General features: G+C 39.3%; 1 protein-coding gene across 1 annotated transcript; it reads right to left on the reverse strand.

The window, feature by feature from the left end:
- Positions 1–1,717: 1,717 nt before the first annotated feature.
- Positions 1,718–18,685, reverse strand: sra (RRM_RCAN_like domain containing protein Sra). Its single transcript, XM_053775581.2, has 4 exons — positions 18,402–18,685; positions 11,692–11,865; positions 6,911–7,085; positions 1,718–4,027 (listed from the first exon to the last, which is right to left on the reverse strand). The coding sequence occupies exons 1-4, from the start codon at positions 18,603–18,605 to the stop codon at positions 3,888–3,890; spliced, it is 693 nt and encodes a 230-aa protein (XP_053631556.1). The 5' UTR covers positions 18,606–18,685; the 3' UTR covers positions 1,718–3,887.
- Between the last annotated feature and the right edge of the window lie 2,046 nt (positions 18,686–20,731).

Here is a 20,731-nt window from a genome sequence, read left to right on the forward strand (position 1 = left end):
TACTATAACATTAAAGAGTCTTTTATTTTATTTCAGCAGGGGAAGCACTAAACCTGGGTAATGGGAAGCATTCCAGTTTAAGGAAAAAAAAAGGGCAAGTTTCTTGATCAAGAGCCCTTCACCAGCATCAAGGCACCTCCCTGGAGAGGAAAGTGTTATATAGCACTTGAGAAAATAAAAGGAAAGCAGCTTTGATCCAAGGAAATTATTATAATAAAAAAAAAGAAGCACTAAACCTAAAAGGGTCATACAGCACTTATCCAAGGAAAGACATCCAATTCCTTGGAACGAGAGCCTCTTACCAACATCAAGGCAGCATCTTTGAGGGAGCTCAAGAGGGTTGTAGCAGACTGTACATTTAAAGAAAGTGCTAATCTTGTGAGGGACAGACACAGACAGCAGGAAGTGTTTCAGACTACGGAACAATGCTCTTCTCCAGACTGAGGGACTGACCACCTCAAAACTTTAAGGGTGATGGACTGATTACATCGTCTTCAAGTCTCTTCTGCTTCTATCAACTTTTCTGTACTCGACTGAAGAAGCCTACTGTGTAGGCGAAACGTTTCGAAATAAAGATACCTAACTGTTGCATATGTGTCTTACCTAACAACACAGGAAGTGTCTCATCACAGATTAAGTTGGATGTTGCTATGCCATCAGTCATGGAGAAGCATGAAACCCACAGGGGCCATACAGAGTTTGAGACTTAGAGGTAATCATGTCTGGTCAAAGGGAAAGGGGGTAGCTCCAATTCTTAGGCTTCCTTGAAAAATTAAATTATTGTACAGTATTCAATAACGGACTGAAAGAGGGCAGGAAATGCAATTGCTTTAAAAACAAGGTACAATTTTTGTTGAACATCCGAATAGGGACACTGAACATGTCTAAGTTGCATATCATGAAAGATAAATAGTACTGTATTTACTATTAAAATATTTAATTCAAAATACTTTTTCTTTGTCCATTTTGTATTTTATTCAATAACATTCTCTTAAATTTTTACAATATACATTTTTTCTAATAAATAAACCAGCAAATGGATTCAATTTTCACATTCCAAGAGAGATACACAAGTTATAAATAAGCCTTTTTTTTTTTAGGATATTGTCAGTGTCATGGGGAAATGCTAAAACTGAAGGGGGTCATACAGTGCTCCAGGAATGGAAGGAATTTCAAATTCTCAACTTCTGAAGGCATTTATTTGCATTAGTTATGAAAGGATGCAATAAAAATCTATAGCAATCTGACCACTAAATTTTTTTTCACTTTCATCACGCAATGACTAGGCAACTGGGGAAGATGGGGAGGGGGTTTAAGGCTTATTTTTTTTTAACTATAGCTGTAGCTGTGCAAAATTAAAAGGCTCATGTATATTACCAATCATGGAAACCATTTTAATCTGAGATGCTATGAAACAAATATGATGTCAGGATTCACACTTTTTCACAGTTCTGGTCACTGTGTTCTCAGAATATGATAAAACTTTAGACAAATATATATTACTTAATTACTAAATTTAAAAGGAAAAACTTTCGTTTCTCTCGTTAGTTCACCCTGCCTTGGTGGGATGCGGCTGGTGCATTGAAAAAAAATATATTAATTTCTATTTACAGCTTTATCTTATAACTAGCACATGATATACACTATACTTGTTTACACTCATGCTTGCATTTCACAGTAAAGAAAATATAATTAAATTAGGTAAAATATATTGCACTATATATATATATATATATATATATCTGAATGTGGCTTCAATTGAATTTAAATACACTTAATTTAGAAACTAATATTATGACTACAGTCAGGCACAGTCATTCCATACACTTTAAAATCAATAATTTATTTCTTCTTCAATTTGGTTATAAGGGTATTAAGTCCTGTACCATTTAAGAGTTTCTCCAATGACTAGGTTCAACCACTAAATCACAGCCCTGGCAGTTTCCCCACAACTCTGTTGGGACACGAAGAAGTGGTGTGTGCCACAAGTGTTTTCACTAGCCACTGTGATCAACCACTCGTAACGCTGCCCCTCATCCAGGCTGTGTTCACTCACTCTTTACAATGAAGAGTACCAATTTTGTTTTTACTGTGTATTTTTTCCATAAATGCAAGAAAAAGTCACTAATAATTGAAATGAAAGTACAATTACTGGTACATTATCATCATGAGAAAACAAGCACTAAACCCATATGGGCCATATACAACTCAGTACTTTAGAAACTGGAGTGTGGAGCAAGCGTATCGTAGTTCATGGAGTACACATTGGAAAAATAATTATGACAAAGTCCCAAAATGTCAAATTTCTAGAGTATTTCAGTTAAGATGTAAACAACGTTTCCTACATATAATTTTTTCAGCAGCACAATGAAGGCATTCCTCTTTATGGAAGAATTTTAAAGGCCAGTTATTTTTCATAAACTAAACAATTAGAATACATTGCCTATGGTCATAGCGGGTTGCACAGGTTTAAGAAACGCCACTGGATTCATCAGATAAAACTAGATGGAAAAAAAATAATAATGTTACTGCAAGAAAATATTTTTAAACAAATTTTCTTGTTTACTGAAATAATATAACTTAACTCCTAATGAATACACAAAGATGAGAAGAACAACTGTTTCAGAGACTTATTGAAGACTTATTGTTTGTAGCCAATGAAATAAGTGGCTGGGGTAAAAAAAAAAAAGGAAAATTAACTACTGTGAACTAAACAAATACAAAGCACAAGTAGCAAGTGCTAATCTGCAAGTGTTGAAGGGCCAAAAATGTTGCCAGATCTTTATAAGAAAAACAAGACCTAGACTGCACAAAGTTAACCAACAAGTGGTTTAAACATTGTGAATGTGGACAGGAAACACTGCAGAAAAGTAGTCCCCTTCAAGACTGCAATTCTTTTAGCCTAAATGCTGTATTTATGTGATGTAAGTGATATTATCATCATAATGGAACTGTGAATACTCCATAAACTTTCCCAGAGAAAATATCATACAATGGTGTAACTAGGCAACAGATATTGAACATCGATATATTAATAGACATGTTGATAAAACAGAGGCATAATCACATGAAGCAGCAGCAACAGCAGCAACACACTGATGTCAGTACAAGACAGCATTAGTATACAGGTTACATTACAAGCATTCACAAGTACCCATTTTTATTTGACATTTTTTTTCTTTAAGACAGTTTCTTTTGTGTGTATGTTCCAGAAATTCAAGGAGCCTCCAAATTCCAATGTCTAGAATGACAGTGCAAAGTTGTATTCCATTATTAAATTTTCTTTATGTAATTATTATTATCATTATTACAAAAATGTGCAAAACTTTTTCACATAATGAAGAATGGAGACTGTCTTCCTACTGCTGACATTGTTAGACCACTCAGGAAATATCAGATTAATATGGTAAAACATTTTTCAACACAGTGCATCAAAATCCTCAACACTTAAAATAATGAATGATAAGCGTACACTACTGTGTCAACTAATACCTACACAAATACTGTTTGTTCAGTGGGAAAATATTTTTAATAAAGCTTGGCAGTTTATATATGCAGCAAGAAGCTCTCAAAAATTCATGACATTGATAACCCCAACAGCCATAGGAATGGAATAAGTACAAAATGAACCACAAGATAGCCAACATATGAGAGTCAAGGGGTCAATGTATTTAAAGCATGTAATAACTGAAAAGTAACAGCCACTTAACAGCCATAGATGACACTCCACCTTTTACAGCCCTAAAAGAATTTGATATTCTACAGACATCCCCTATGGATGCAAGGAGGTACCCCACCGAATTTCATAGTTTTATGGATCCAAAATTGATAAAATGGAATCCAAATGTACCTACAATTCACAAGAATCACTATTTGTTTGAGGCACATTAAGTAGGTCGACGAGTCTGTGAAACAATACGTCTTTTTGCTCCCCCCTGCTCCTCATCAGTGGATTGACTGTCCTCACAAACATGGACAATAATTCCAGGTTTATCTTCCATTGCTGGATGCAGTTCATGGGCCTCCCCTGGAAAACAAGAAATTAATGTTTACATTTGAAAGATAACTACATGTAATAATAAATTTATGTGATAAAATATAGTGTTATTATTTTAATTGTGGTATGGACTTAAAACATTCAATTAAACCTTCGACAAGTGCAATCATGGTGTAACAGCACACAAAATGCGTGATAAAGGAATAACAGGAAAAGTGGGTAGATGGATCTATAACTTCCTACAAATCGAACACAGAGTAGTAGTAAACAGAGTAAAGTCAGAGGTGGCTACAGTGAAAATCTCTCTCCCAAAAGATACAGTACTCACTCCCATCCTGTTCCTCATCCTCGTATCTGACAGACAGATATAAGCCTACAGGGACTAGCCCCAAATCCACACACGAAAATCACTCCCTATGAAAACAAAAGACTCAGCGGGAGATGCAACATCCCCCCGATGAAAAGCAGGGCCGCCACGAGCGTCAGGGGCCCCAAGACTTTTAACTGCCTCCCAGCATACATAAGGGGAATCACCAATAGACCCCTGACTGTCTTCAAGGAGCTGGACAGGCATGTAAAGTCATACCTGACCAGCCAGGCTGTGGTTCATACGACGGTTAACATGTGGCCAGCAGTAACAGCCTGGATGATCAGGCCCTGATCCACCATGAGGCCTGGTCACAGATCAGGCTGCAGGAGCACTGACCCCCGAAATGCCCTCCAGGTATAGGTCAGCAGAAGGCACAGCATAGACATTATAATGGTTTTAGAAATGGCAAGAACGACAGCAGCTGGATTGTTTGTGGCAACAGAACAAAGGTTGCAAGACAGAGAGATGAAGGTATTCAGGTTTGATACAAAGAAATTAAAGGAAGTTCCTGTTCTTTGAAACTATAGCTTTTCACCTCAACAAAGAACCCACTTGTATATGAAACTGCTAAAGTACTTCCATATAAAATAAAGATGAGACTTTCAATCAAGCTGGTCATTCTTCAGGTATTGGAACCTTAGAAGAGGTATTCAATAGTTTTAAGTCTTCAAATTTATGTTCCAAATTGTGAATTTAGAAAATTTGTAAAATTATGTAAAATACTGACAAGAATAATTATGAGCAATAGATACTTCAGACTTGAGTATGAGAACCTTTTGGCTTGAAAGGAAAAATTCAGGAAACCAACAATGAATTTTCTTTCTGTACTGTAATTGCAACACTATGGTAACTAAAGCAACTGTTTAAAAAAATAAGTTAATGGGTTTTGGATCTAAGGATAAAGAGTTCTCCACACTAACAGCTTTAGTAAGTAAAGATGCAAATAAGGGAGCTATTCAATTTTCATTTTCAAATTAACATGCTACCACTTCAGGATACGTATGACAGAGCAGACTGCTTGTATTAACCCTTTCAATGACCATTATGCAGATCTATGCATGTTATTGATACCAGAGTCCCTCAAGTAGATCTATGCTTTGAGCACAGCTCCCTCGGATAAGCCGACCTAGTTATAAGAAAATGTGTCCGTGTAGTGTACACACAGCATAAAAGAAAATGTCCTGCCTCATGTGGTGTATGGTAGTAAAAGCAAAACTGACTGGTTTAAAATAGCAACTGAGGATGGTTTTCAATAGTGGTTTCTTTGTGTCATTTGATAGAAAGGAAGATATACTACTGAAATATGGATGATTTGAATGGTTTCAGAACTGGAAGTAGCTCGAAAATGGGCTCTAAGTAGCAAAAATATTTTTGCCGATGTTCCTGAGGACAGGTTAAGAACCCTACACCCCCCTCCTGGTCTGTTTTATGGGATTTTAACAAGCCAGATTCAATTGCTGGGATGTCATAAACCATGACCAATCATTCCTGGTTATATTTCATTATATGAGAAATAGGGTAAGTCTGATTTTTTTGTGTGATGATGAATTCAAGCTGGGGATGTGATTAATGAACACAGGAACTGTCTTAGTACCTGCAATATTTAGCATTTATTTTAGACTATTTTTTAAATCGGAGTTTTTTTTAATTTTGTGTAAAACTAGCCAAATTACTGCCTTCTGTGCATTATATAGGCTTGTTTTGATAGTTGAATGAGTGGTTTCTCTTGCTCAATCAATAGAACAGAAGGATTCTAGCAAAATAACCAAAAAATTGATCAAATGGAGCAGTGGAATTACCTTACAAAAGAACTCAGGCGAAATTGCTGATGCATAAATTGCGCCAGGACCGCTAACTTTGTGCCTGCATAATTTTGTAAGAACATAAGAAAGAAGGAGCACTGCAACAGGCCTACTGACCCATGCAGAGCAGGTCCATGTGTCCCCCCAGGATTAGCCCAATGACCCACCCAGTCTGGTCACCTCCACTCAAGGAAGGAGCACAGCACCAGACCCAGCAGCACAAGCTACTCGGGTCCAACTCACACAAACCCACACCCACTCATGTATCTATCTAACCTATTTTTAAAACTACACAACGTTTTAGCCTCAATAACTGTACTCGGGAGTTTGTTCCACTCATCCACAACTCTATTACCAAACCAGTGCTTTCCTATATCCTTCCTGAATCTGAATTTTTCCAACTTGAAACCATTGCTGCGAGTCCTCTCTTGGCTGAAAATTTTCAGCACGCTATTTACATCCCCTATATTTATTCCTGTTTTCCATTTATACACCTCGATCATATCCCCCCTAATTCTACGCCTTTCGAGAGAGTGCAGATTCAGGGCCCCCAGTCTATCCTCATTAAGTTGTCCATTAATTTTCACTTAAGAATAAAATTCTCTACCATTTCAGAAGAAACTTTTTTCTTCAATGTGGACACAAAGCAATAGCAATTTGGGAATCTGGACAGTGAAAGGGTTAAATGTAATAAACAGCAATTCCTGAGATTCTCTAAAATAAAAATATTTACCACATTACCTGGTACAAGGTTCACCACTGCTGAAATGAGATCATAATTGATGAGAGGTTCAGCCTCCTCAATGGGTTCCCACCCCACTGGTGGGGATGCTGGAGGAGAGATCAGGAACTGTTTTTCACGCTTTGGGGGCTGCAGATGAGGTCCTCCTTCTCGATTACTTCCAAGAATTATTGGCTAATTGAGAGAATTGCTTTGTTATATCAGATAATTTAGCTAAAGAACAGTTCATATGACTTTCTCAAAGGAAAATGTCATGCACAAGTTCATTATCACAGTAGTATAACAGAAGACAAGACAACGTGTACAAATTACTATACTGCCCTATGTACAGTACTCTGCACCTTGCATTCAGATCACAGAATATTATTTAAAAAAAAAAAAAAATTTCATCAAGTTTGAAAAGATTATCATACAGTACAGTATCTATCCTAAAAAATTCTTTAGTGCTGATGAATGTTATTTTCCTAAATGCCCACATTCCCCCCTCAATTTGGCCAAAACTTACATAAAATAAAACATCAGTCTCTGAATCAAACACTGCACAGTATTTTATTTATGATACCAAGATGAATTTGCAATCTGCTACTTGTCAGTACTTTTTATTGTGTTCTGACACTGCTATGCCCTCATTTAAAATCAAAGCTTTCATAATCAACATTTCAGTTTACCAGTGAAATATGTCTCAGAGCAACACTGATAATTCAAGTGTCAAGACTGAGAAACAGCTCACAACAGACAGTAAACAGTTCACTCTTCTAGGCAACAGATAACACCAGCCTGGAAAGAAGCTGCATAGAGTGATTTAAAAAATTTATGTCAATACAGGTACGGAGATTTTTGCTATACTGCACAGAGTGAAACCTCTGCATAACAGACTAATGGGGAGGGGGGGGGGTTGCATGTTTAAACAAAAATCTGTCTTCCTGAAATGCCTGACACAATGGACATGGTCCAATGTATGGAGAGCCTACTGGACATGCACACCACCACTAATGGACAATATCTCAATCCAACAGACTTAGTCCACTGCACCAATTATTTATCCAGCCAAATATTTTGCCTTGTACCCAAAATCAGATACATAAAGGTCCATGACATCAAGGCTTTACTGCATGTGTAGTTAGCTTATGTATGTTTTGTACAGAGTGGTCAAGAGCTGCAGAGTTAGTAAAGTTACGTACTGTCAGGGATGGTGCCAGAATGTCTATGAAAGGCAGGGGAGGGGATGGCGTAGGAGTGGCTATATGGTTGGAAAAAGTGGGACTAGAAACTATTTTGAAGCAGCATTATTACCATTTTTATTTGGGGGCTTGGGAGGTCTGAAGCTCTCCCTTCCCCAAACCTGCTCTTGGCACTACCCCTATGTACTGTACTTTCAGCTAAATTTCAGATTTATTTTTATCACATTGATTTCTTGTGTTTTGTTTGTTAATTTTTTGCATTTGATCATCTCAAATTTATCTGATGTAGATGTGTCAAGAACTATGTAGTACTGTGGAACCTCGGCTGACGAGTTCAATCCGTTCCATGACCTTGCTCGTATCCCAGTCTGCTCATATACCGAGTCAATTTTCCTTATTTAAATTAACTGAAATGCCATTAACCCGTTTCAGCGGAATTCCTGCTCTAGGAGGCAGGACAAAAACACTTTAATATGATGCTAATATCAACTCTATGGATTATTTATCTATCACAATTCATCTAATATGACATAATAAACAATATAAATAACATAAAAACCTGATACATACTATAGAATTAATAAAATACGTCATTATGTGACAAGTGGTGGCGGTCATTCCCTACCTCAAGCGATTGCCTTGTTGTGGGTTAGCGGGGGAGACCTCCTGCCATCCCCCATCCTGTCACCACACTCCCAGCTTTGTGAATACGTGTTTAGTTCCACTTTTCTCCTACAAGCTAGCTGTGTTTGTGAATTGTGTTTTGATCCTACTGACTTGTCTGAATGACTTACTGACTTGACTGACTGACTGACTGACTGGCTCGATTGACTTGACTGACTGAATAAATGACTTAGACTTTTTCACCGAAGAGAACTCTGAAACGGTGTCTAGAGCAGCTGATGCCTTACCGTCAGTTGTATAATGTACTGCATGGTAAAACAGAACAGAAATCCATTACAGAGTTTATGTACACTCCAGTACAACCATCAACTTCAGTACCAGACCCTCTACCATCTACCTCAGCCCAGTAGAGCTACAGCATAACTATCCATTCTTTTCACAATCACTGACAAACACCAGCACCCAATATCTAAGGTAAGAAATACAATTATTTCTGTTGCAGTTACAGTCTTAAGCAGTAAAAACAACATAATACATCACAACAATGAACTACAATTATATATTCACTTTCATTTTTGTATCCTGAAAAACTTGTATGGTGGGGCACCCATAAGCTGAGGTTCCACTGTATAATAATTATGTACACCGAGCTCAATTTTCGTGTGTTTCATCAAGCATTATACATTAATTACTTACCTTTATTCACTTCAAGCACATGAGGTGGTCATGTACAGTAAGACCCTCATTTTAACAGATTGACGAGAGGAGGCAGGTGCCCAATAAATGGCAATTATAGTGGATAAAGGGGATTGTTTTGCCATGATGGTAACAATTCTTTAAACAATGGATTTGTGCCCAATGTTCCTAAATCAACTGACCCCTCAGATTTTGTCCAATATTCCTGAAGTCAATTAAAACTTAAATCATGGGTTGACTGTGGTGTATTTGCTTGGCAGAAACAAGCCAAGAAATAGATTTATTTGAAGGCATAAAAAATATTTTTATCATAGTTTCCTCCATAAATCACAGAATGGGGAGAGCTTAAACCCATGGCAAACTAGTCTCAAAACTACCAGGCCAGAGTGTTCTCCAATCTTTACCTTTGATATACCTTTGATGAGTTTTGAGAGTTGCTACTCTCAGAGCTCTGCCATGGGCCAGGCTCATCTGTTGCTTACCTGGTCAACCTGGCTGTTGCTGCTGGAGGCCCACTGCCTCACAGCCATCACAGCCTGATTGATCAGGCACCCAGTGAAGATACTTGCCCAGTTTTCTCTTGAAGACTTCTACATCTGTTCCAGCCGTGTTTATGATATCTTCTGGTAAGATGTTGAATAATCTGGGGCCACAAATGTTGACCATCCTGGCCCCACCCATTCTGTTATTTGTTTGCAATCAGTGTTATTACGATTACACATGTTATTTCTATTACAGTAGGGCCCCACTTACATGCCAGGTTAGGTTCCAGGCTACTGCTGGAAAGCAGGCATCGTCGGAAAGCAGAACGCCATTTTTTCCACTAATAAATGTAAACAATTGCCAGATAACAATTTCACATTAACATATTAAACTAAAAGTACAACTAGGCATTAAGAAACAATAAAAAGTAAAATACATGCACAGTAGATTCATTATTTACCCTAAAATATCTGTAGTCTTAATGTAGGTTGAGAAGTGCAGGAAGTCAGGTGTAGGTAGACCCAGCTCCCACTCCCAAACATAACATGTATATGATATTTAAAGCTGCTCAGAGCGATAAAATACACACACAGTACACTCATTACTTACCTTAAAATATGTGTAGTCTTAATGTAGGGTGAGAGGCGAGTAGTATTTATTTGTAGGAAGTCAGGTGTAGGTACTCGGTAGGTGTAGATAGCCAGGAAACCCCCCTACACCAGCTACCTACACCAGCCCAGAGCGATATTATTAATATCGACATACCTATCTTTAGATGCCATCATAAATGAAGGGAGAAGTGATGAGAAGAAGTCATGCCGATAATTGTAAACAAAGCCAAATGCATTAAGGGGAGTGACTGGGTCAAAGGTGGACTGATACACATTTTCTCTGGTGCTGGACCAGAGAAAACAATTTTTTCCCTCCACTCAGTTAACACATCTCATATTTATGTGATATTTATTGTACTGTGGGTGTATGTATCATGTTTATATGCTATGTAATGTGTTTCTTCTATAATTTTGAAGAAAATACCATAGCTGGATTAATGAAAATGTCTATATTAATGTAAAATAAGACATTTAATGTGCCCAAGCGATTATTATGTATTAGTATTATTATTACTATGGCATCAAGACTAGAGGGACACTTAGCAATTTATATGTATACCTGCATGCCAGCACAGTGTATAAGTTTATTTAGGTACAGGTATACATGAGTATAATTATCAGAGTACGTACACAAAATACGCAATAACTTAACACTTGAAATTTTGTAAAGTTTCCAGATTTAATGGAGAGAGGTGCTCATGGAGAATGTATACAAACCAGGTGGTGCACAGTGACCGTATTACAGAATCAGGTGGGGGAGCTGTATAGCGAGTTTTGGTCATAATTTGAAATGTCCACATTAGTTAAACACCATAAGGCGAAATGCTGTAACATTGGGCCCTACTGTATATGTAGCTTTCTGGTACTGGATATGCTTGTTAGAGGTAGGTGTGGGAGGTTCATAGCTTTCGGTAGAAATTAGTCAAGAAATATAGTGTTTTTATATTTATGGTGAAATTAGTAAAACAATATATCAGCATCCTGGGTTCAAATATATTGTACATGTTTGATATCAAAATATTACACACAATTACACGATCCATCAAACTATAAACCGTATTTAAAAATATTAACTACAGATTTAGTTCGATAACCAGAACATCATAGATTGGAAGACCTAGATTCCTCTATAGTGCAGTAATTGCATTTAAACCTTTTCTTTTAGAGCTAACTAGTCATTCTCACCTGTGTGAAGTAGCACTTAATGATTTCACCACTAAACTCAGTCATGTGAAGTTTATCACGAGCTTGGGTAGCCTGCGCATGTGAAGCAAAGTTTACACGAACTCTTCTGAAGCTCTTGAAGTATTGAAATGTTACAGTCTCATCAATGTCATGAAACAGCGACTCAAAAATATCCTGCAAAAAATTAAATACTGTATAAATGTAATAAATATTCTTTAAAAATCTCAAGTGTTACAATTAATGACCACAATTAATGACCACAATTAATGACTCCTAATGGCAGTGTCAATGTTGGATTGCAGTTGTTTGGCCAGGGGTCTGGATACACTAGTTGCTTGACTATTACAGTACGTACTATGCACTTTCTCCTTAATTCTTTTGCTATGGTAGAGAAACAAATGCACCTACTGTTTATATATGTAACCTTTACTGACATTGACCATGCAGTGGGTTTTATCAAATCACATACATATATGCTCGTAATTTAATAAAGCTCAGTGGATAAAACTGAATCAATAGAGATTCCCTGTAACCATATTTGTATATAATGTTGCTACCTCATACCATTACTTACCCATTCTTTTCAGAGGTACTGCACAGCAGAAAATAAGTTCCAAATTCAAACAGTGGAGAAAAATGAAAATGTATACCTGGAGAGTATACCCGGAGAGAGTTCTGGGGGTCAACGCCCCTGCAGCCCAGACTGTGACCAGGGGTCTATTGGTAATCCCCCTGATGTATGCTGGGAGACTGGGAGATCAGAACAATAAAGCTCAAGTTACAAGTTATATTGGATTCTGAGCCCAACTTACAGATGCAGAAGACAATATAGTATTTGCACATTCCCACAAACAAAACACCAAGGAATCGGTTCTTTAACCTGGACTTTGGCTGTGGAAGGTTTTATTCTTTTCTGTCACACAATGCATCTTATGTTCCTATGCAATTTAAGAATGTCAAGTAATAAGCAGTGGCATGTCCATTACACCTGCCATGGAGTGTAAGCTAAAACTCAGACATTGATAATATACAGCCTCTCCTCACTTAACGACCGAGTATCGTTCCTAAGACCACGTCAGTAAAAGAATTCATGGCTAAGCAAGGAGCATACTATAATGGTAGCGGGTTTATGTTGACCATCTATGATATTGTTTTAATGTCACCTCTGCAGCATTTATAACATTTTTAGTATATTTTTAAATGTTCATACAGTAGTGTACTGTATTATTGTAATAAACATGATAGAGAAAATCAGCTCTAATATACATTATTTAGGTATACATACTGGTCAGAGCCCCCAACGTAAGTCCGAGTCGTCAGTAAACGAGTACGTCGCTAAGTGAGGAGAGGCTGTATTAACCAGTAATGAATACTGGCATTTCCTATAAATAATATTGTTAAAATAAATATCAAATAAGCAAAGAATACATTGATGGAAGCATTTAAAATACAGAAATAACAAATAAAGGACAAAGAATAAATACTGTACATGATAATTATGCTTAAGGCATATATTAACAAGTATACTTGGAGAGGGTTTCAGGGGTCGATGCCCCCGCAACCCAGTCTGTGACCAGGCCTTGCGGTGGATCAGGGCCTGATCAACCAGGCTGTTACTGCTGGCCACATGAAAACAGACGTATCAGTGAAATTCAATAGTGTAATATAATATTCTAATTAAAGTTTATTAACCCGTAAACGGTCCAAACGCATATATACGTTTTTTCAACATTTGAAAGTATGTAAAAAAAGTAGATCTTTTTGTTTTTTACATTTGAAAATGTGTAAAAATTTTTTTTTTTTTTTTTGCTATATTTGAAAATATGTAACAAAAACGTAGATCTATTTTTGTAGCACTACACACGTGAATGTAGATCTACTTGGACCGTTTACGGGTTAATACACACAAAAAAAAAAAAATTTAAATCCTATGGGAGTTACTAAAATCTTTAAATTAGCGATTTAACACAGGCTCAGTTTAACACTATAATTATGTGAAAATCTATAATATAGCTACAATAAAAAAGCTATATAGAAAGTTGTACAGCCAACTGAAGAACAGACAAAAGTACACGCAAGGCTAACACCTGACAACACTGACCACCAACCGTTGAGAAAGGTTCACTCAATGCTTACCAGCAGTCCACACTAGTAGTACAGTGGCTAACCACAATCATTTGACATTAATATTAAACAAATATTAAATATCAGATTGGAGGGAGAGAGTATGGAGGAGGTGAATGTATTCAGATATTTGGGAGTGGACGTGTCAGCGGATGGGTCTATGAAAGATGAGGTGAATCATAGAATTGATGAGGGGAAAAGAGTGAGTGGTGCACTTAGGAGTCTGTGGAGACAAAGAACTTTGTCCTTGGAGGCAAAGAGGGGAATGTATGAGAGTATAGTTTTACCAATGCTCTTATATGGGTGTGAGGCATGGGTGATGAATGTTGCAGCGAGGAGAAGGCTGGAGGCAGTGGAGATGTCATGTCTGAGGGCAATGTGTGGTGTGAATATAATGCAGAGAATTCGTAGTTTGGAAGTTAGGAGGAGGTGCGGGATTACCAAAACTGTTGTCCAGAGGGCTGAGGAAGGGTTGTTGAGGTGGTTCGGACATGTAGAGAGAATGGAACGAAACAGAATGACTTCAAGAGTGTATCAGTCTGTAGTGGAAGGAAGGCGGGGTAGGGGTCGGCCTAGGAAAGGTTGGAGAGAAGGGGTAAAGGAGGTTTTGTGTGCGAGGGGCTTGGACTTCCAGCAGGCATGCGTGAGCGTGTTTGATAGGAGTGAATGGAGACAAATGGTTTTTAATACTTGACGTGCTGTTGGAGTGTGAGCAAAGTAACATTTATGAAGGGGTTCAGGGAAACCGGCAGGCCGGACTTGAGTCCTGGAGATGGGAAGTACAGTGCCTGCACTCTGAAGGAGGGGCGTTAATGTTGCAGTTTAAAAACTGTAGTGTAAAGCACCCTTCTGGCAAGACAGTGATGGAGTGAATGATGGTGAAAGTTTTTCTTTTTCGGGCCACCCTGCCTTGGTGGGAATCGGCCAGTGTGATAATAAAAAAATTAAACAAATCATACATAGGTAGGAAGCACTATAATTTATATACTGCAGCACTTTATTTTAATTATTGGCAAGTTAAACAGAACTTAAGAAAACTAATTTTAACACGATCGCTTAACAAGCAAATAGCCATCCACACATCTTTTCATCAAGCCTATGCTTATGCTCGATTACAACATATTATAATTTACAACAAAAGGATATATGAATGTCTAGTCAAGTTACCTTGGCATTCATCACAACAGATATTAAAAAATTAATGCCGCCTGTGTAACTTGCTGACTTCAGTGCCTTTGAAATTTGGTGACTTCTCTGAATACTGTGTAAAACCCTTATTACTATTGTTCCTGAATCAATATGCAAAAAAAATCATTACAGTGGTACTCTAACTTGCTTAGCTAACAAAATGTTGGAGCTTAGTTACTGGACCTATATGTGCCTCTGTAATCTTTTGACTGAATAGTGGCATGTCATTGATGTCATGCAGCATGTACATGTACTTGTAGAAATAAAGATATTGTTATTATCTTTATTTCTACAAGTACATGCACATGCTGCATGACATCAATGACATGCTATATAGAAAGCCACTTGTTATGCAGAGCATTTTGGGCAAATTTGGTCAATTTTGTTCCGGGATGCGACCCACACCAGTCGACTAACACCAAGGTATCCATTTTACTGATTACCTGGAGTTTACCTGGAGAGATTTCCGGGGGTCAACGCCCCCGCGGCCCGGTATGTGACCAGGCCTCATGGAGGATCAGGGCCTGATCAACCAGGCTGTTACTGCTGGCTGCACACAATCCAACATACGAGCCACAGCCCGGCTGGTCAGGTACCGACTTTAGGTGCTTGTCCAGTGCCTGCTTGAAGACAGCCAGGGGTCTATTGGTAATCCCCCTTATAGAGCATCATGGCCGACGCGGCAGGTTGTGTAGCGGGCTAGCTGCGGGATTTTCAAGGATAGCTCCTGGTCAAAGAGGCTGACCAGGTCCCTACTTAACAGAACTCAGTGTGAATGCTTTGAGAAGATACCAGAGCAGCGAACGGACATCCCAGTGCATCGTTTCAGCGTAAATAGTTGAAGTGTTGTGCAGTTTTAGAGGGTTTAGTGTTGTTGAGTCACGACCAGTCAGCGCCTCCCCCCCTCTCCGCTGGGGGGGAGGGGGAGGGCGTGTGTAGTAAACAGTGACCCTCTCATAACGCCTCACCCCTGCCAGTCTCCCCCGCCTCACCCAACCAACTCCCAGCGCCACCCCATCTGTAGAGGGTACTTCTCCCCTAACCCACGATGTAAGCGATGGCACTGCAGGGAATGCCGGGCTCACAGGAACTTCTACTACAGGGACAGCATCGTGGAGTTCGACCGCGAGGCAGCTGTCAGGTGTGCCACAGGCAGTGTGTACTCAGTTCCTCAAGCTTCAACATCCGTGCACACGAGGGCCTGGGATCTTCAATCAACTTGGTGTCCACCAGGACGCTGACATGTCCCTAGGGCAGCTCTCCATCGGGCTGCTAACGGAGTCACTGGCTTCTTGGACCTCTTGGGGAGGGGCGATGGTGCTCGTGCAAGCAACAGATCCCGGGGCAACTTGCTGCTGTTTGCAATGGCTGTCTGCCGAGAGACAGGCACCTAGCAACATCTGTTGTTGGGGCATTGGATGAATTCCCTACTATTTATTTATTTATTTATTTATTTAGAAATTTTAGCATACATACAGAGGTACAAAAAAAATACAGGTAAGAGCAGCATGCCAAAGCCACTTATATGCATAGCATTACGGGCTGGCTTATAATTAACTTAAGATTAACTAAGCAATGATGAAATCAGTGATAAGACATTATTGTAAACAGATAACTATAAAGCACAAATGAGTATTACAAAGACAGGTCATATGGTTGCATGCATTGCTGTTCATTCAGTAGAATGGAGTATTCTGTTAGGTAGTATATGTTTGTTAACTGCTCATTACTCTGTAATGTGTCTATGATTGTAATCATGTGATAACGTGTTTATCATTCATTACCTTTGAAACTTGTCATGATTGTGACCAGCTCTACCTGGAGCTCATTACCTTTGTAAATTCTCATGATTAATGTGTTTGATTCATTACCTTTGCAATTATTCATGAGTGTGACCAGCTCTACCTGGAGCTCATTACCTTTGTAACTTGGTCATGATTATGACCAGATCTAGTTCATTACCTTTGTAACTTGCTCAGCTATCAAAACTTTGGAGTCCAGTCCCTGGACCAATTATGTACCTCTGTAATCTTTTGACTACCGCCCACAGGATGGGTATGGGGTGCATAATAAACATATTAAGCTAACTAACTGTATGCTGGGAGGCAGTTGAACAGTCTTGGGCCCCTGACACTTATTGTGTTGTCTCTTAACGTGCTAATGACACCCGTTTTTCATTGAGGGGGATGTTGCGTCGTCTGCCGAGTCTTTTGCTTTCATAAGTGATTTTCGTGTGGAAGTTCGGTACTAGTCCCTCTAGGATTTTCCAGGTGTATATAATCATGCATCTCTCCCACCAGAGTTCCAGGGAATACAGGTTCAGGAACTTCAAGCACTCCCAGTAATTGAGGCGTTTTATTTCCATTATGCGTGCCGTGAAGGTTCTCTGTACATTTTGTAAGTCAGCAGTATCACCTGTCTTGAAAGGGTGAACGTAGACAACTTATGTAAAGAAACACGCCCAATGTTTCTACCCTCACTGGGAATCGAACCCAGACACTCACTGTGTGAAGCGAGAGCTTTAGCCACCAGGCCACAGGCCATGGCAGTGATCTCACTGATATTACCACGTTACAATCACTCAGGAGAAGGCTCTTATTTTTCTACAAATGTAGTCCTACCATACCTAACTTTAGCAAAAGTGAGAAGCACTAACCTAACAATCTAACTTGACCTAAACCCATAAGGGTCATACAGCATCTTAGGGAATGGGAAGAACTCAGACTCAATCCAAAGAAAGGGAGGGCAGGTCCAATTCCTCTGATCAAGAACTCACAAACATTAAGGAGCCTCCCTTAAGGGGTTTACTTAGATAACGCGTGACTATATTTTAATAGGTCGTCAACTATGCCGCCTGGATAAGTCGCCGACTTTGGTGATTTGAATGAAGAATCAGTGACTGCCATACAAAATAAGAATTGTTTGGATTTTTAACCTGAAGGATTAACCCCCCAGAATAACCCAATTAAGCCAGTGCATCATCAGGGACTTATTTCCACTGGGGTCCCCCCAGGGTGCAACCAACACCAGTCGACTAACACCCAGGTACCTACTTATTGCTATGCAAAGAGAGACAGCAGGTGTAAGGAAACATGCCCAACATTTCCACCCATGCCAGGGATTGTACCACGGACAGTGAGGCGAGAGCGTTGCCAACCGAACCACCGACAATATGAGAATGGGGTGGCTACCCCATACAGGATGGGTATAGGGTAAGTAATAACGCTGTCAAGTTACACTATGAGAACTTTAATTAAGAATATCCCCCCAAAAAAAATTCCTCGAAAGGATTAAATCCAAATTAACGACGACAGCGGTCACAGCTTCCCTCCTGCAGATCCCAAACCCCAACACTGGTAAAGCAGACTCGTGGTATATAAACCAGCTACAAGACTCACTCGTTCATGTGGGTCATCAAAAGTAGGAGCGAGGAGGTTGGTGACGATGATGGAGGTGGAGGGTACCTCGTCCGCCACCATTTCCGCCTCCTCGTCCTTCTCATCCTCCATGACCAGGTCTGAGCTGTACCCCGCTGCTTCTCCTCCTTCCTCCTCACAATTATTCACAACGGTGCCTATGTCCTCGATCAACATGTCTGCCATACACCGACTAAAATAAAGATCAGCTCGCCAGGTCGTCGCCTTGTTTACCACTCAGTTCTGATGACTGAAGAACAACATTATAAAGAAAATGTGCAGGAGTAACTATTCAAATCATTTCCACGAAATTAAATGAGAATTTCACATTTTCGCTGTACCGTGAAAGTGTCGCCCAATATCTCTAACCAGTTGCTTGTGAGACATTTGAGAGGATGGTCATATATCGTTTCATTCATGGAAGGAATGGAATTACCTATTAATAATTACCTATTTGTACTGCAAAGAAAGAGTTATGCTCATGGCATTCTCTTTTCAATAATTTTTTTCATATATATATATATATATATATATATATATATATATATATATATATATATATATATATATATATATATATATATATATTATTGCTGGTGAGGGGCTCTTGATTTAGGAAATTGGATCTGTGCTCCAGTTCCCCGAATTAAGCCTGAATGCCTTCAACATTCCCCCCCCCCCCCCCAGGCGCTGTATAATCCTCCGGGTTGAGCTCTTCCCCTTGATTATAATAATAAAATCCGCACCATGAGAGATTACCTACTTCCTGATCACTGTCCCTCATTTTGGGATCATACTCATGGCTATGTTTTGAAGCTAAACTTGTTTAATGGCTTAATTTGTAATGATGCTAAGTCACACAGTACTCTCTCTTTCATAAGTTATGTATGTTGATGGCTCTGTCCATCAACCCACTGGTGCCGCTGGTGGTGGTGATGATGCTGTCACGCAGAGCGATGGTTCCTATATAGACATTGGAACAGGTATCAGTAACCGAGTTTCCATTTTTCAGATGAACTGTTTACTATTCTTTTTGATCTCAAGTGAGTCTATGTATCTAAAGCTGACACCTTAATTGTAAATGATTCCCATCCATAAGTGCTTTTAACTCCATAGAATGTCAATTTTGACATGCTTGGGCCAGAAGCTAGGCATAAGTATTGTAGAATTGGAGACAGTATTAACAACAATAATGACATACTACTATAAAGAAAGCCGTTTATTTTGCAGAACATTTCGGGCAAATTAGGTCAGTTTTGTCCCTAGATGAGACCCATAACAGTCGACTAACACCCAGTTACCCATTTAACTGATGGATGAACATGGACAGTAGGTATCTTATGGAAACATGTCCTAATGTTTTCCAGCCGTACCGGGATTAGATCCCCAGACCTCAGTGTGTGAGCTGAGTGCGCTAGCGATTGAGCTACGGGAAATCTCAGTACATCTATGGATTCCTCTCACATTGGACTGAAAATACATAATAGAATAACTATTTTTTTCACTTTCAATAGGCAACATGGTTGTTGTTTATAATATAAAATCTTAATTGATTCCTATCCCGGAGAAAAATGTATATAATGATCAAATTTACAAATGAACGGGAATAAAATTTACTACCCGAGCTGTCACAACGCATTAACCCAGTAACAGCATCTTGATCTTTGGACTGTTACAATCCATCAACCCAGTAAGAGCATCTTGCTCCTGGGACTGTTACAACCCAGTAACAGCACTTTGCTCCTTGGACTGTTACAACCCATCAACCCAGTAACAGCATCTTGCTCATTGGATTGTCACAACCAAGTAACAGCAACTTGCTCACTTGACTGTCACAGCCCATCAACCCAGTAACAACAACTTGCTCGCTGGACTGTCACAACCCAGTAACAGCATCTTGCTCACTGGACTGTCACAACCCAGTAACAGCATCTTGCTCACTGGACTGTCACAACCCAGTAACAGCATCTTGCTCACTGGACTGTCACAACCCAGTAACAGCATCTTGCTCACTGGACTGTCACAACCCAGTAACAGCATCTTGCTCACTGGACTGTCACAACTCAGTAACAGCATCTTGCTCACTGGACTGTCACAACCCAGTAACAACATCTTGCTCACTGGACTGTCACAGCCCATCAACATAGTAACAGCAACTTGCTCACTGGACTGTCACAGCCCATCAACTCAGTAACAGCATCTTGCTCACTGGACTGTCACTACTCAGTAACAGCATCTTGCTCACTGGACTGTCACAGCCCATCAACCCAGTAACAGCATCTTGATCTTTGGACTGTTACAATCCATCAACC

Source organism: Cherax quadricarinatus, chromosome 10 (assembly GCF_038502225.1).
Source record: "Cherax quadricarinatus isolate ZL_2023a chromosome 10, ASM3850222v1, whole genome shotgun sequence".
NCBI lineage: Eukaryota > Metazoa > Arthropoda > Malacostraca > Decapoda > Parastacidae > Cherax > Cherax quadricarinatus.